The following is a 14,205-nucleotide window of genomic DNA, read 5'->3' as shown; positions in this document are numbered from 1 at the left end:
TTTTCAAAAGTGGGGATGGACTGCCTTTTCTTCCTGGTAGTACAACTTCTGCCCAGAAAGGGTATGGGGTTAGAGTTAAAAGACAGTGGGGTGAACCACATATGCTGAAGTGGAAGTTTTGGTGCCTGGAGGCTGAAAAGGGTGAGGTATTGGTACAGTCCTAACTAAGGAGCACTTTGGCCTCAGGGAAGAACGGGTTGGGAGGAAGAGATGTTACCTGTCTTCTTGTTATCAGACTTAAGAGTTGACTCTTCCTTGTAGTTTCTGGCAAGCAGAACTTACAAGAAGACCGTCCTTACAGAAGAGCTGATAGTCCGTTACTTGCCAGAGGAATTATCTGAAAGGAAGAAAGTTTATGAGGAAGAAATGAAGGAATTGTCAAAGTAGGCTCTCTTTATACTACTGACAGCTGTTACAAAAATGTATTTTTCAATCTAAATTACTGAAGAAGAGTCATTTCCTAATGGAAATGCACCAAAGGAATGAACTTGTAAATGAACCTGCCAGATGGTTTGTATTTTTGACGTGTATGTTGCAGATAAACAAGTAACAATGTGCTTGGATGGTGGAGAGGCACAACAATATTATTAAAATAAAGATAATTGCTTTTTCCTCTGAAACAACATAATAGCTTTAGGAGTTACAGTGGGGGTTTTCTGGGAGTAGAATTCAAATTACAAATGAGTTATACTTCAGGTCAGGAGAAGTTCAAGGATCCAGTTTTGTCAGTGACTTGTGAATGTTGTGCTATAACTGTAACCTAAAAAGTAAAACAAAACATGCAGTTAATCCTGAAAAAAATTAAGTGGGTTAGTGGGCTACTTCAAAATCAATGGGTGAGTTTTGGGATTCTCTGCCATCTTGCTTTGAACATGGCTGGTCCTTAAGTACTTTGTTACTGTGAAAAGCTGTCACCAATATCTTGCCATGTGTATCCAAGATGTATCAGTATGCATGTCTTCGGGAAACTGGCTGTTTCTTGACAGTTTTCCTCTGTGGAAATAGGTTAGAGGGATTGTTTACTTAATGTATTAAATGAAAAGAGTTCTGAAACATTGTCTTGTGAAAATGGCAAACATTGAAGAGATATGCATTTACAAAGATTGAGTCTAAGGAAACCATTTGCCTTGTATTAAGGATATATGCTGACTATAGCAGCACTCAGAAAAAAAAAAGTGATTTTTTTTTTTAACGATTTTCTTACAGTTTGAATAAAGATGTTCCCATCTTCGTATGTACCATGGCCTTTCCTACCATCCCTTGTCCACTCCATGTCTTTGAACCTCGTTATCGCCTAATGATAAGAAGATGCATGGAAACTGGTACCAAGCAGTTTGGCATGTGCTTAGCTGATGAATTAAAAGGGTAAGGAGATGAGCTGAGAATGTCCTGTTGTTGCAGAAGCTGCTGTGAGCTAATGGAATACTGCAGCACAGTGTACTTGTCTCCCCAAACCACTGTGGTTCCTTCCAGTCCTGTGTGAACCAATACCAAAGTTGCTTACTTCTTAGTTTTGAAGTTTAAACATTCCTTTTTACACAAAGATGTAATTTTATTACTCCCTGATGGATGATAGCAAGAATGCAACTCATCCTGCTACTACAGGCTCCAAAAATAGCATTTAATTGGCTGCGTGTTTGGAAAGCTTGCTGGCCTGTTTGTTCCAGTGAAAGCTGACTGTCTGGGTGAGGTTCCTCCTCTGTCTACTCAGTTTAAGAAAACAAAACCAAGGCAAAACATCCAGACCTCCCATAGCTTTTCTGAAAGAGTGGTATCGTTTTAATGAGACAAAGTATACCCTTGGCTGAGAAGTCTGTTTTGCTGCTGAATGTTGAATTTGAATGTTTGTCTTTACTGCTGTGTTGCAATGTCTAAACTATCTGCAGTGAGTGGGTTTACATTGTCTTCCTATATCATCATACCTTTCATTCATTTTTGTGAATTCTGACACTGATGTGTTTCCAGCTCCCTATGCAGAGACTGACTAGATTAAAGGCCCCTTACAACACAAAGCTACTCTGTGATTCTATGAAAGCCTTCAGGTTTAAGTATTTCACAGATAATGGGGTTTTGACACCATGCTCATGGGAGAAACATGAGGTGGTCTTGAGAGATCTCATCTTATGAGATGCAATAGTTGCTGACTTCAGAAGTTAGATGGGCCTGATGCAGGCTGTAGAATGGGTGACGAACATGGGAATTTTTAAGAACACATTAGACAGGCATCCTCAGGAGCAGCACTTTTGTGTGTGATCATCACTGGAGCTGAGAGGGGGGAAGTCATTACTGAGGCTTGGCAGCCTTTCCTTGTCCACTTCATGTTTTTTTGGGGGGGGGATATTTTATTTTTCTCCCAGACTGGACAGTGAGGTAGCAGTAAGAATACAGGAGATGCTGCAGCTTCCTGTCAGCTGTGGCTGTGCAGCAATGCCATTTGGCACGCTGTCAGTACTGCACTCAGTGGAGTTCAGACTCCAGCAGTAGCTGATGCTCCACAGTCCCTTTCAGGCCTATCACCATTTTTCTGGAAGTGAATACTTGTGAGAGTGAGGACAGAATTACCCTAGGACTTACTTCAGTGATAACTCTCCTTATATCCCTGCAGGCTTGTAGAACAGCCAAACTTACTTGGAGTCAGGTATGGTAATACAGAGGGCCAAGGTGTTACAATCCCCAAAACACAGTAATTGGTTTGTTAGATAACATCATGAAGGGTATTTAAAAATGCAACAGTATGGTTAGATTTCTATGTCCTGTGTGTTTTGAGTTACTAAAATAATTCAACTTTATGAGCATGATAACTTAAACACAGGAAGCCTTCATCTGCAGACACCTGGCAGGCTGGTCCAGCTTCTTACACAAGTAGAGAAGTTCTTCTGTTTATTCAAAATTGCATAATCAACTTGGGAATACAAGAAGTGGGGAAACTTGTTTTGCCTCATCTACCGAGACATTAATACATACCTCCCTTGAAAAACACAGTGACAAAGCATGTTTAGTTCATTACCTTCCTCTGTTTTATTTCTCCATTTTAACTTAAAATTGGTAAAAGAATATATGCTCTTAATGTTGTCAGCACATTTTATGCCTGTCTCCAGGTGCTTTCTTGTCTCTGATTGAGGTCACTGTCTACCCAAAAAAACTCCTCTAAGAACAACAAAAAAGAAAAAATCATCACTTCTATATTAATTTCTAAGTTCAGTATGAATGTCACTAAAATCATTAATTAAAAACAATTGTTATGTAGCTGTTTAAATAGTGTGTAGTGTAATATTGCTATAATAAACTAACAAACTTGCTTTTTTGAGTCAGTCCTATTGGTAGAGCACCAGGGCTTACCTGTGTGCAGCTCTGCTCCTCCTGCTCTGCCTGATTTTTTTCCTGTGCACTGGCTGGGAGAGAACAGTTGTTCACAGTGGTGAGCTTCCCCCCGCCCCTCCCAAACCCATGGTAAGAGCAGAGACAGGAGTCATTTCTTCATCACTCCATTGTGAGAAATGGCCAAGCCCTAGTAAGACAAGCATTTCCCTAATAAAGAATTTATCAAACCCTGCAGGGTTTTGGTATCTTGAGATGAGACTAGATACAGTGCTTTCTCCTGCTTAGCAGTAGGCTGAGGTGTAGACCTGCAAATGTATTGTGGTGACGAGTCATTGTGCAATCAGCCTCTCTAGTGAAATCACTGCATCACAAAGGTAGAGTTAAGGAAGCTTGATAAAGTAAAAGTTTATTTCATGCCTGTTTCCAGGGTGTGATTAAAACCTGTGCCTACTTTAAATACAATGGATACAAACGTGCTTTTGTGAAGAGGGTATTTTGGGTTTGGTTTGACTTTTTTTTTTTGAAGGAAACAAATGCAAGAGAATGACTTGCTATATAGAAAGCCTTTTTCTTCTAAAGCCTGCAGTCTTCTGCTTACACCTTGGAGTAGGGGGATAGCCCTCACAGCCATGCATTTGTTCCTCAGTTTCTGTACTTCCTTACAGTATCTTTACCCATCTAGTTTTCTTTGCAAACCAGATGAATTCGCCACCAGCAGCTGGCAACTCTCAGCATGAAACATGTTTCATTTAGTTTCCTGTCCCTTTCCAACCCTCCCACTCCACAAACCTGCCCTGAAAATGCTGCTGCCCAGGTCCTCTGAGGGAAGGCAGAAAGGGTGGGGGTTGTGTGGCTTATGTGAATAAGCAGAAATGTATTGTCACCAAAGCAGAATCCTCTTTCAAGTAAGAAATGGTGAATTAGGCCCAGTATTTGTCCTGATGTCTATAAACGCTTGTTGATGACTTCCGCTTTTATGCCCTTCTGTCATTTCAGATTTGCAGATCATGGCTGTATATTAGAGATCAGGGACGTAAAGTTTTTTCCTGATGGACGCTCAGTTGTTGATACAGTTGGTGTCCGTCGTTTTAGGGTCTTAAGCCATGGCCAGCGAGATGGATATAACACAGCAAACATCGAGTATCTTGAAGATAAAAAGGTGATCTATGGTGCAAAGTTATTCATACCCATGTATTGCTGGATTCACTTAAATAGCCTTTCCTTGTTGCATTTCAAGCTAGCTGTGCATTATTTCTAAGCCAATATCATTACAAATACACTAAAGCTCTGTTTTAAAAACCATGGAACAAACTTTGTATCTTCTTTCCCTTTCTTCCTTTCTTCCCTTATAATTATCTCTGCTTAAAGTGTTACACTCCTTTCATGGATCTCAAAGTAGCTTTCAGGATGCTGAGGTCATGGTGTGTAGGTGAGGTCAGAGTAACATTTTAAAACTGGTACAGAATTTAAAGCCTTCTAAAAGCACATGCTCCTATTGGTAGAGAACTGACTGTTCTCTTGCACTGAACGGACAGTTGGCACACTTCATATGTCCTCCAAGCTCTCATTTACAGAACAGGTCCTCAAATAAATGTGGGAGTCTGCTCTTAAAATGAGTTCTTACTGACATGTAGTTAACTATGCCCTGTACAAGGATCCATTAGAGCTGGCTGAGAGCAGAGAAATGCAGAGAGGGGAGTAGCTTTTAAAAACAAGTCCTCTTAGCAAACCTGCATCAAGTGAGGTGTTTGTGATGGATGTTGGCTGAAGGCTGAATTTTTGGCCATACTCTCTGGATCATCTTCAGACCGTGTCTTGGTAGCTATTGGTAGCTATTAACATTGAGCTTAGCAGTAATCTCCTGCCAGGTGATGAAGTCAGTTTGGTCATGCAGCTCTAGCATATTCTCGCAGTTGAAGTGAAAGTCTGTGAAGCCTTGGCAGTGCTTTGCTAACCTGTGCAGGATGATGCAGTTGTTTCCCAGGGCACGAAAGGTTGAGCTTGTGGGGGTGTCTCTGCCTGTGAAAGGCTGGAATAGGCAGTCTGCTCAGAGTGAGGGCTCTGCTCTAATTCTCCAGTGAAGAGTGGTGCAACTCAGGTATACAGGCATTGTTTATAGATTGTGCTAGAGACCCACCTCTTCATAATTAGAGTGAGATTTACTTTGTCTCACATTGGAGGCTGGTGTCTGGTGTCTGTTCAGTGCCCTACATTCATGATCTGTCTGATGGTGAAAAATCTCAGTCCAAAGATACCTGTTTTATATGCTCTTAGATGCTTAATTTAAGATGAGATTAACTGTTCTCTAGAACTGCTTCTCCTCGATTGTGAAGGGCATCCAGAGCAGCTAGATCAGATGTGTATATGAGTGAGTAGCATAGGTGAAATCACCTATGTAATGTGCACATGTTAAAGGGGAAAAAAAACAAACATCCCCAAACAAAATCCAGAATCAAAACCCCCCAAAAACCCCCACAAATCACCAGTTTGTAGTGGTTTTTGCTTATGCTTTTTCCCCCCTAATAGCTAATAGTAGGCCTGTGCAACTAAAACACTCTGCTTCAATGAGGGTGTTTCTTCTGAGGCTGTTTCTGGTATTGGGAAAGCATCACTTTCCCTGCTTCCTGCCTGCTTGGGTGTCTACCCTCCTCCTTCTCCTTGGCTGTCCTACCATGGCCTTAACACTTCTGTAAAACAGTGCTGGTCTCTTAAGTGCTGTAGCCCCCCCATCTCTGTGCTCGGTGGCAGTAGTGTTTGTTTTGTTTTGCCAGATGATGTACCACTGTCCAGAGGTCATTCTGTGACAGGGACTTGAGGTTGTGGGTTTGAGATGATAAATATGTCCCAGGATTAGAGAGCATATTCTTCTGTTATGCCAGCATTTAGGAATGGGTACTAGTGAGGCAGTTACTGCTCCAAGAAATGTCACTTCAGAACACCTAGCCGAGGGTAAAAAGACTCCAGCATCACAGGTTTGAAATCTGAGACTTAGGCACAGTTGATTTAGATAAGGACATTTGAACAGCTGTAGTCACTGCATTATTTTGCTTCGTTTGCTTCTGGGGAAGCATATGGACTCCGTGGTATCAAACCTGTTTTGTTCCATCTCCCTTCTTTTAACAATAAGGTTGAAGGACCAGAATATGAAGAACTTGTCCGCCTTCATGATTCAGTTTATGATCAAGCTGTTGCCTGGTTTACTTCTCTTAAAGACAATATGAAAGTGCAAATTCTCAATCATTTTGGATCTATGCCAGGAAAAGAATCAGAGCCACAGGTAATAAAACCTGCTTATTTATGCAGCCTTATTCTACACAGAATTTTAACACTAGACTGTTTTCTGATAGATTTTTGCTGTGGTTTTGTACATTCTAGACTCTTATTTACCCAGTTTTGGTCTGTCAGCATGAAGCAGGATAAACAATATACCTGTGTAATTTGGTAGCTGAAGAGATAAGTCTTAATAGTGTATACAGATAAAAGAGAACACCTGCAATTAAGTGTTCAGTTGTTGCTTGTTTTGTGGTGACTTTCTTAGCAAATAGAAGGTGAGAAGGAAGGTGATGTTCTTCATGGGGCTGTGCTGGTGAATACATAACTGTGTTTTTCCATCCTTTTGCAGAGCAACCCCAGTGGTCCTGCCTGGTACTGGTGGCTCTTGGCAGTGTTGCCTCTGGAAAATAGAGCTCAGCTGGCTATATTGGCTATGACCTCCCTGAAGGATCGTCTGATCGCCATCAGACGCGTATTGATATTTGTGACTCGCAAAAGACCCAGATAACATGGACTTATGTTGTGAGTGGGCACCAAAAAACATCTCATGACAGGTTGTTCTGGGGGAGGGCAAAGGGGGAGGGGTTGTTTTTTGTATTTTTTAAAGATTCCTTCAAGAAGGAACAGCCCTTTCTGACTGCGTCCTGCATCCATTTATTACATCGGTTTGTTACCTGGGTATTCACCAAACCTTGCAAACTCTCCTGTTGTCCTGGTGAAAACTGAGCCTCTACAGAGCTGTGCTACATTTAGAATGTAGCTGCTGGATGTGGATAATTGCTTCAAAGTACTTTGATAGAGTTGATGTTTCTAGCCAAGAGAGTTAAGTACTAGAGTAGTGCCATTGGCCTGCATGTGATCTGGATTTTCACTCAGTAAGAAGAGGAAACTGGACAGTGGATTGAAGAGGTGTTTCCTAGACTTTCTTGAAGGTAGTGAACAGAAGAGGAGTTACGCTGCCTAGCAGAAGTATGCACGAGGACTATAAGCAGCAGTACTCTCTGTTAGTGAATTGGAAGGCAGTCTGTCATACACCCACATCTCCCTCCCTCTTTCTCTTCAGCAAATAACAATCTGAGGAAAAAACAGGTTAAGCCATTTGTAGTCAAGGCATCTGAGGATGTTTATCTGAAAGAATAATAGCTACTGAATAAGCACACGATTTGGTAGCCTTAGGTAATCCCTCCTTTGTGATTTATGTGTTGTAGCAGAATGAGTATATACAAAATGTTTGGAAAGATGTACTTTGGTTTCTTTGAAGAGAAAACCCAAAGTAATCCTAGCTGGTCTTACTGCTAAATTCAAACCAAGCCGCTCCCTAAAGTATGCTAAACACTGCTGTGAAATAATGATTTCACCCCAAGTATGAGGGAGGCATGCTGCAGTTTGTTCTGAACACCTGCTCTGCGAGTGGAACCAGTGAGGATGAAAGGTGGGGAGGTTTTCATCTCCCTCCTTCCTGCAGTGTCATGCCAACCTCCCATTACGTTGGGGTGGTCTCTACTGAACATGTTTCAAACCCAAAAGTATTGTAGTTTAGTACCAGTTACTGTAGGTGATGGAAATGAGTCCACAGTAACACCGTGAAAGGAGTCACAAACCGAACCTATAAAGGCAAGTCTCAATGCAAGCTTCAGTCAGGTGTTAACCTTCATTTGTCTCTTTGATTATTTTTTTATGTATTGTTTTGTTAATATCTAACTTTGATAGCTATTAAATTGATCACTTGTCAGTCAAATGATCAACATTTGCTCAACTGCCAATGAAATAACTCAGTGTTACCAATTCAATTGGCATAGTTTCCTATAACTAGAACTGATACTACCAACAGGGAAAAAAAGTTGACTTGAATCTCCATGTGCTGCAAGCATAGCAAGACCAATGTAAAGACTTGTTCATGTGCAGAAGTCTGGTAAGAAGTGGCTGCTTACCTAAACGGTCAAAGTGCCTGGTTTCTTTTTTAGTTCTTTTCTCCTTATTTGTCAATGAAGAGGTATTTAAACTTTTTTTTCCACTTTGTACATGAATTCTGGAAGAAGACTGCATGAAAATGAGGTGATTGGGATATGTTACCTGCTCTCTTTGGGTATTGTAGTTATAACCTCTGTGGTCTGGGAAACAAAAATGCAGTTTTTTTTCCTTTCAGCAAATGGCTACCACAAATGGTTTCTGTAACATACCCTGAATGTACTGTAACTGCCTCTACCTTGAACACGCCTTTTCTATTTAAGTAGTTTGTAAGTATATTCTCTGAAGTGTGACGTGCATAATGTACAACCAATGATGTCATAACCTCTACAGTAGCCTTCTGCAAGTTCTGCTACCACCACCAAAATACTCAAAATTCAAGTTGAATGCATTTCCTCCAGGATTTGAAGATGATAAAGAGAAATTTGCTGAAGTATAAAGGAATTGTTGTATTCATGGGGAGGAAATGTCAAAGTCAGTAGGTCTTCAGCCCACTGTCAGCTGAGCTACTGAAGGGTGATTTCACAAACTAATTCTCAGACCAGAAAATGGACTGTATTTGATCTTGCAATCCTTTCTGTTCAGCTTCCTGTTCTTCCCATTCCTTTCCATGCTGTGTATTTCTTCAAGACTCACTCATCTTGCTTGTTTGTGTGTCTGGCCTAGTTTTGAGTATTACTAGTTTAGCTGGAAGAGGATGCTGATGGTATTTGTATATTGCTGGTCCCTGATCTTATATGTGCTTAATTTTACAGATAGTGCATTTAAGAAAAAAAATATCAAGGTGCTAGTTAGTGTCTTCTTGGCTTTGCCTCAGTAAATGTTAATGTCAATATTCTTCTCTCCAAAAGTGATTTTTTCAAGGTATCTACTTTTGAGGTACTTCTGACAGAAAACCCTATGAAATGAGAGGTTGTTTACTGCTATTTTGTAGTGTGTAAAGACATTCTACATGGGAAGTGACATTACTGTGTTCATGAAGGCCCGCATAGTTAATGGAGTGATTGTTATTGAAAAGAAAGCTGAACTGTAGAGGGATTTTTTTTTAGTCAAGGTTTAAAGCAGTTTGTGAATATTTCAGTGACTGATGTTTTGGATAAATGATAACAACAAAGGAATTGTCTGTGTATGGATGCAAATAATCATATTAGCAGCCCAAAGCTGACATTTCTTCCAAAACGTTGAATGCTGATCAAATAGCAAAGCTTTAATAAATAAATAAAATCACCACTGCCCTGTGGTACTTGCTTTCTAAGGGAAAGTACCAGTTTTCATTTTTACCAAATCACCTCTGCCATATAATATCTGCAGCATCCAGTAGTACCTCACAGGAAAAGCTGTCTCATTGCTCTCTAGAGGAAATGTCCACATTACAGCCAGTCTGCGCTTAGGTGTAACTTGTTGCCAAGGTACATGTTGGAAGCATTGGAGCTGAGCTCCTGGAAGGGATAGACAGGATTTGTTGCCTTTCTAGCTCATTACACTTTTCTTGCTTGCTGTCCAAGCAAGGATGCTGGGATATATGATGCGTCTTTTCACTGTGGTGAATGTGGCCCTTCTTTATACATCGTAAAGAGGCCAAAAAGAAAAAAAAATCCCTCTACCTCTACACCTGTTGTTCACCTGTAAAATTTCAAGCTACAAAATGATATATATTTTAACCTTTTTTGTCTTTCAGAAGCATACTAATTGTTTGCCACTGAGGCCTTTTATCTACTGTATTTTAATATGTTCATTTGATAGTCATCGAGATCTCTTTGTACTTCTAACCTGTAGAACTTGTCATGTTTCTTACTGCTCCTTTTTCCTTGTTCTCCAGTCCACTTTTAAATTGATAAATAGAAAGCTGTACACTCTATTCCTGTTACATTTTACACTAGTGGAACTGGTATTTTGGTAGCGCCTTAATTTTGCAGTTGTGAAATGATTGTATCAACTCTTATCTGGGGCTTCTGACCAGATGTAAATGAGTATGTTTAATGTAGATAAACTTGAAACCATTTTTTACTGTTTTAAAGCTAGAAATGAAATGGAGTGTGTACATATGTATAAATATAAATTATTAATCTGCACCTTTTTGTATCTAGTAAATACAGGAGAAGTTCATGTTCTAACCACATTTGGCACTTCTTGTTGCATAAAAAAAGCCAAAACTTTTTTTAAAAATTGCAGTGTTCATTTCATGTGTATTTGCAATATTCATGGGAAATGTGTTTAATTTATGTGATATTTGGAATAAACCAGGTTGAATTTATAAGAGTGTGAGTTCATGGGGAAAGCTTTATCACTCTGTGAGGACTAAGAGCTAGAGCTGTGACATCTGAACAGAAACAAGCCACAGATGTGCTGCTGTCAGAAGGGGGGGTGATAGTCTCATTTTCCTGACAGGAGCCCAAGGGCTGAGAATTGGCCTCAGGAGGCTTTAAGAAGCAAATGGCATCCCAGAAGCAGTGGTTAGATGTTGGGGTTCATAATTGCATGGCAGTTGTTTTAGCCCCGGTGCGAGGAAGGGGAAGGCTGCAGAGGTTGTGGCACAGTGGGGTTTGCTGGGCACCCAGGGCAGATTGTGGCACTGGATGTGAATGTGAGGGGTGGGTTTGAAGGAGGGCTGGAGGGCCTCAAAATAAGGGGGAGTTGAGGGGCCCTCAGCAGGGTGGGATGGGGGAGTTAAACTTTTAGCTTCCTCAGGAGTGGGTTGTGACAAAAATGGGGTATGATGATGATGTGGGCTCTTCCTTTTTTAGTTTACTGGATTATTTTGTAGCCCTAAGCATGACCTGACTGGCCCAATAGACTAAGCTCTGAAAAATACAAGGTTACAGTGAAGAACAACAATTGCTTTATTGTCTAAGCCCAGTGAAATAAAATACCTTCAGGATGGTGTGAGGGAGGCAATGTTCCAGAGCAAGGCAACTGGACATGGCTAGCACGAGTGTATGGGGGCTGGGACACTGGTCAGCAGTAAAACTTTGGTGATCCTCGTGGGTTCCTTCCAACTCAGGATATTCTCTTCTAAAATAGAGTTGTGTGAAGGCAACACAAGTTGTGTGAAACCAAGCCAGATTGTGGAGAGCATATCACATTCCTCAGTTATGTCTTCCTGCCAGCTAATCTGTGGAGCAAAACTGCTGTGAAGGCATTTACAAGTAGTAAATACTAGCAGGTTTTTTCTCCTTTTGGTGTTGGATTGGCTGACCTTTGTATCTGTATTCACTGAATGCCTGAGCACACAAACATCAGTTACAGGACTGCTCTTTGAGATTGCAAGTGTGTGGGGGAGTATCTGTAAATGCTGCTTGAGCTGCTTCAATACCCTGGACAACAACATTCTTGAAACATCATTCTTTTCACTAAAGAAAGGAGGTTATCAAGGTTTCCTTTCTGTTATCCAGATCCTCGTGCACCTCGAGACTTGAGAACAATAGAGCATGAAGTTAGTAAGTAGCTTTTTTCCTTATTCTGCATGTCCTTTGCTAGTAGATAGATACCAAGCCCTGGAAAGGCAGCATCTCAGACTGTCTGCTTCCCTGAGTAATGCCACTGTTAGAGTGTGGAAACCTTAATGGTCTGTTGTCTTACTTGCATCACTCTAATCAAACCAGGAACTAAAAATAATGCTGCTTAACTCTGTTCGACAGCACTTGCTTGAAGCTGTTAGCTATTGAATTGTAGAATAAGAAAGATCAAGAGAAAATCTGATACTATCAGTCAGGTGCAAAGAAGAATAAAAAGAAAGTGAATCCATGCCAGCACTTTGCCTAGTTCCTCTAACGACTGTGCATACTACACTTGCAGCTAAAAGACAAGCATGTTTTCCACTGCATTTATGTTTCAGGGTAGGAACAAGTTGTTTCTAAATCGAGATGAATATCACTTGCTGACAACTTTCAAAGCTCTGTTCCGCAATATGTGGGATTCTGCCTTGTCTGCTAAATTTGGGACTTCATGCATCCATGGAAGAAATGTCTTCACTTGTAAATGTTGCTTACGTTTTTTCTCGTAAACATCTGCTGCTCTTTTTGGAGCCCTGCTCCGGGGAGGACCTGAATTTTGAACACAGAAGTTGCTCTTGGGGTCAGGCTAGTTAACCTCACCGCAGACAAAGTTAGAGAAACAACTCTGGTCCCCTTTTTCCTACCTAGTATACTCTGGAGGGAGAGCTGAGCTTCCAAAGTTGCAGTCCTGTGTCCATGCAAACCTGAGGATGGCACACTGAGAATGGTGTACAGCAAGTGACCAAGAGCATAATTTGTCTTTAACCATAGCAAAAGCCGAAGGGAGGCACCTCTCTGTAGCCCCTTCAGCCCAACAACCTATTCCTCCTCCTCTCAGTTCAGCTCATGAAGCCCTCAGGAGACCTACTGCCCATCATCCTGGATCTTGTCCTTGGGATTCCCTACCCCTTCTCATCACAACATGTTGTTCTTCCCTTGCTGACCCACTGGCTTTCTTTTCAAGGGAGAAAAGAGATAAAAGGTAAGTAAACCAAAACCCCAGGAAGGTTTTGCTGACTGTTGGCCTCAGTTGCCAGTTCTTTGGGCAAAGCTATAATAAGAGAGCAGGTTCAGGCAGCAGGACTTGTTAAATCAGAGTAGATCTAGCAGGGAAAGAAGGAAACTTTTAAAGCAGAAAGAGAGAGGAATGAATATGTAATACAGTGTCCATCATCGTAAGTGGAGAGATATCCAACTTCAAGCTCAGCCCTGCCCTGGAGCAAGTACCTCGTTTTCTGCTGGTGGCTGAGGCACCTCACAGTGCTGGCTGGTTGCCCTTGTTGGCTAAGAGAACACAGACTTGCTGTGGCTAAGTAGTCATGGTATCAGAAAATGCCTAAGTGCTCCATGCCAGCTTTATTTGCTTTTATGTGAAATGATTTGGCTTGGGCAGAAGGAGGAAGATCATCGGTTGCCTGAAGTCCATCTAGCAAGGGCCCAGCCCCAGTGTGATTTCCCCATTCCCTCTGTGTTCAGGGAAGATCTATCACCATGAGGCTGCATGGAGATCTTAACCTGCCACCAATATGTCTTTCTTCAGTTCCATTTAGACCACGAGTGATGATGTGTGTTACAGAGAACAGGCCTTGTATCAAGAGGTGTAACAAAACTGTCAAGATAAATTTGGTTTCTGCCACTTAAGTACATGTCACCAGAGCCTAAGCTGCATCAGGGGCTTTGCTAAAGGGTGACTTCATTTCTGACACACTCATGCAGCTGCCTGGAGCCCTGCCCATACTTAGAGAAACACTGTGGAAAGGACGCTGTTCTCTACAGGCATTTCAAGAGGTGCTTCTTCATGTGGAGCACTCTCAGATCAGCTTCTTTTTAAGTAAATTTGTGAAGCCTTGTGTTGTAGACCCAAAGCTCATTTGCCAGTGGAGACCAAGATTCAAACAGGGGTATTCAAAGAAAACAGAAGTTACTTACTCAGAACCAGAAATCACTGAATATGTAATTTCCCCTTTCTTCTGGTTCTTTCTTTCCTTGGTCTCTACTGGAAGTGGAGGGCAGGAAGGCACATGAGGGAACACCCGAACCTCAGGCACCGAGCTCTGTGGTGGGACCACAGTAATTCCAGAGGAAAGGCTAATACTGAAGTATCTATGCTGGTTTGCTTAAGATGCAGCACTCCCAAAGCTTATGTATA

General features: G+C 41.4%; 1 protein-coding gene across 1 annotated transcript in view; it reads left to right on the top strand.

Moving 5' to 3' along the window:
* LONRF2 (LON peptidase N-terminal domain and ring finger 2) overlaps positions 1 to 10,816 on the top strand; it is a 40,629-nt gene extending 29,813 nt beyond the window's left edge. The window contains exons 9-13 of the mRNA XM_008635814.2: positions 262 to 383; positions 1,207 to 1,365; positions 4,318 to 4,480; positions 6,449 to 6,598; positions 6,944 to 10,816. Of these exons, the coding sequence (XP_008634036.2) occupies positions 262 to 383; positions 1,207 to 1,365; positions 4,318 to 4,480; positions 6,449 to 6,598; positions 6,944 to 7,102 (753 nt within the window). The 3' untranslated portion in view covers positions 7,103 to 10,816. The remainder of the gene's footprint in view (positions 1 to 261; positions 384 to 1,206; positions 1,366 to 4,317; positions 4,481 to 6,448; positions 6,599 to 6,943) is intronic.
* The last annotated feature ends 3,389 nt before the right edge of the window (positions 10,817 to 14,205 follow it).

This window comes from Corvus brachyrhynchos, unplaced genomic scaffold, assembly GCF_000691975.1.
Source record: "Corvus brachyrhynchos isolate BGI_N302 unplaced genomic scaffold, ASM69197v1 scaffold83, whole genome shotgun sequence".
Lineage (NCBI taxonomy): Eukaryota > Metazoa > Chordata > Aves > Passeriformes > Corvidae > Corvus > Corvus brachyrhynchos.
Note: the sequence above shows the minus strand (reverse complement) of the source record. Positions and strands in the feature narration are given on the sequence as shown.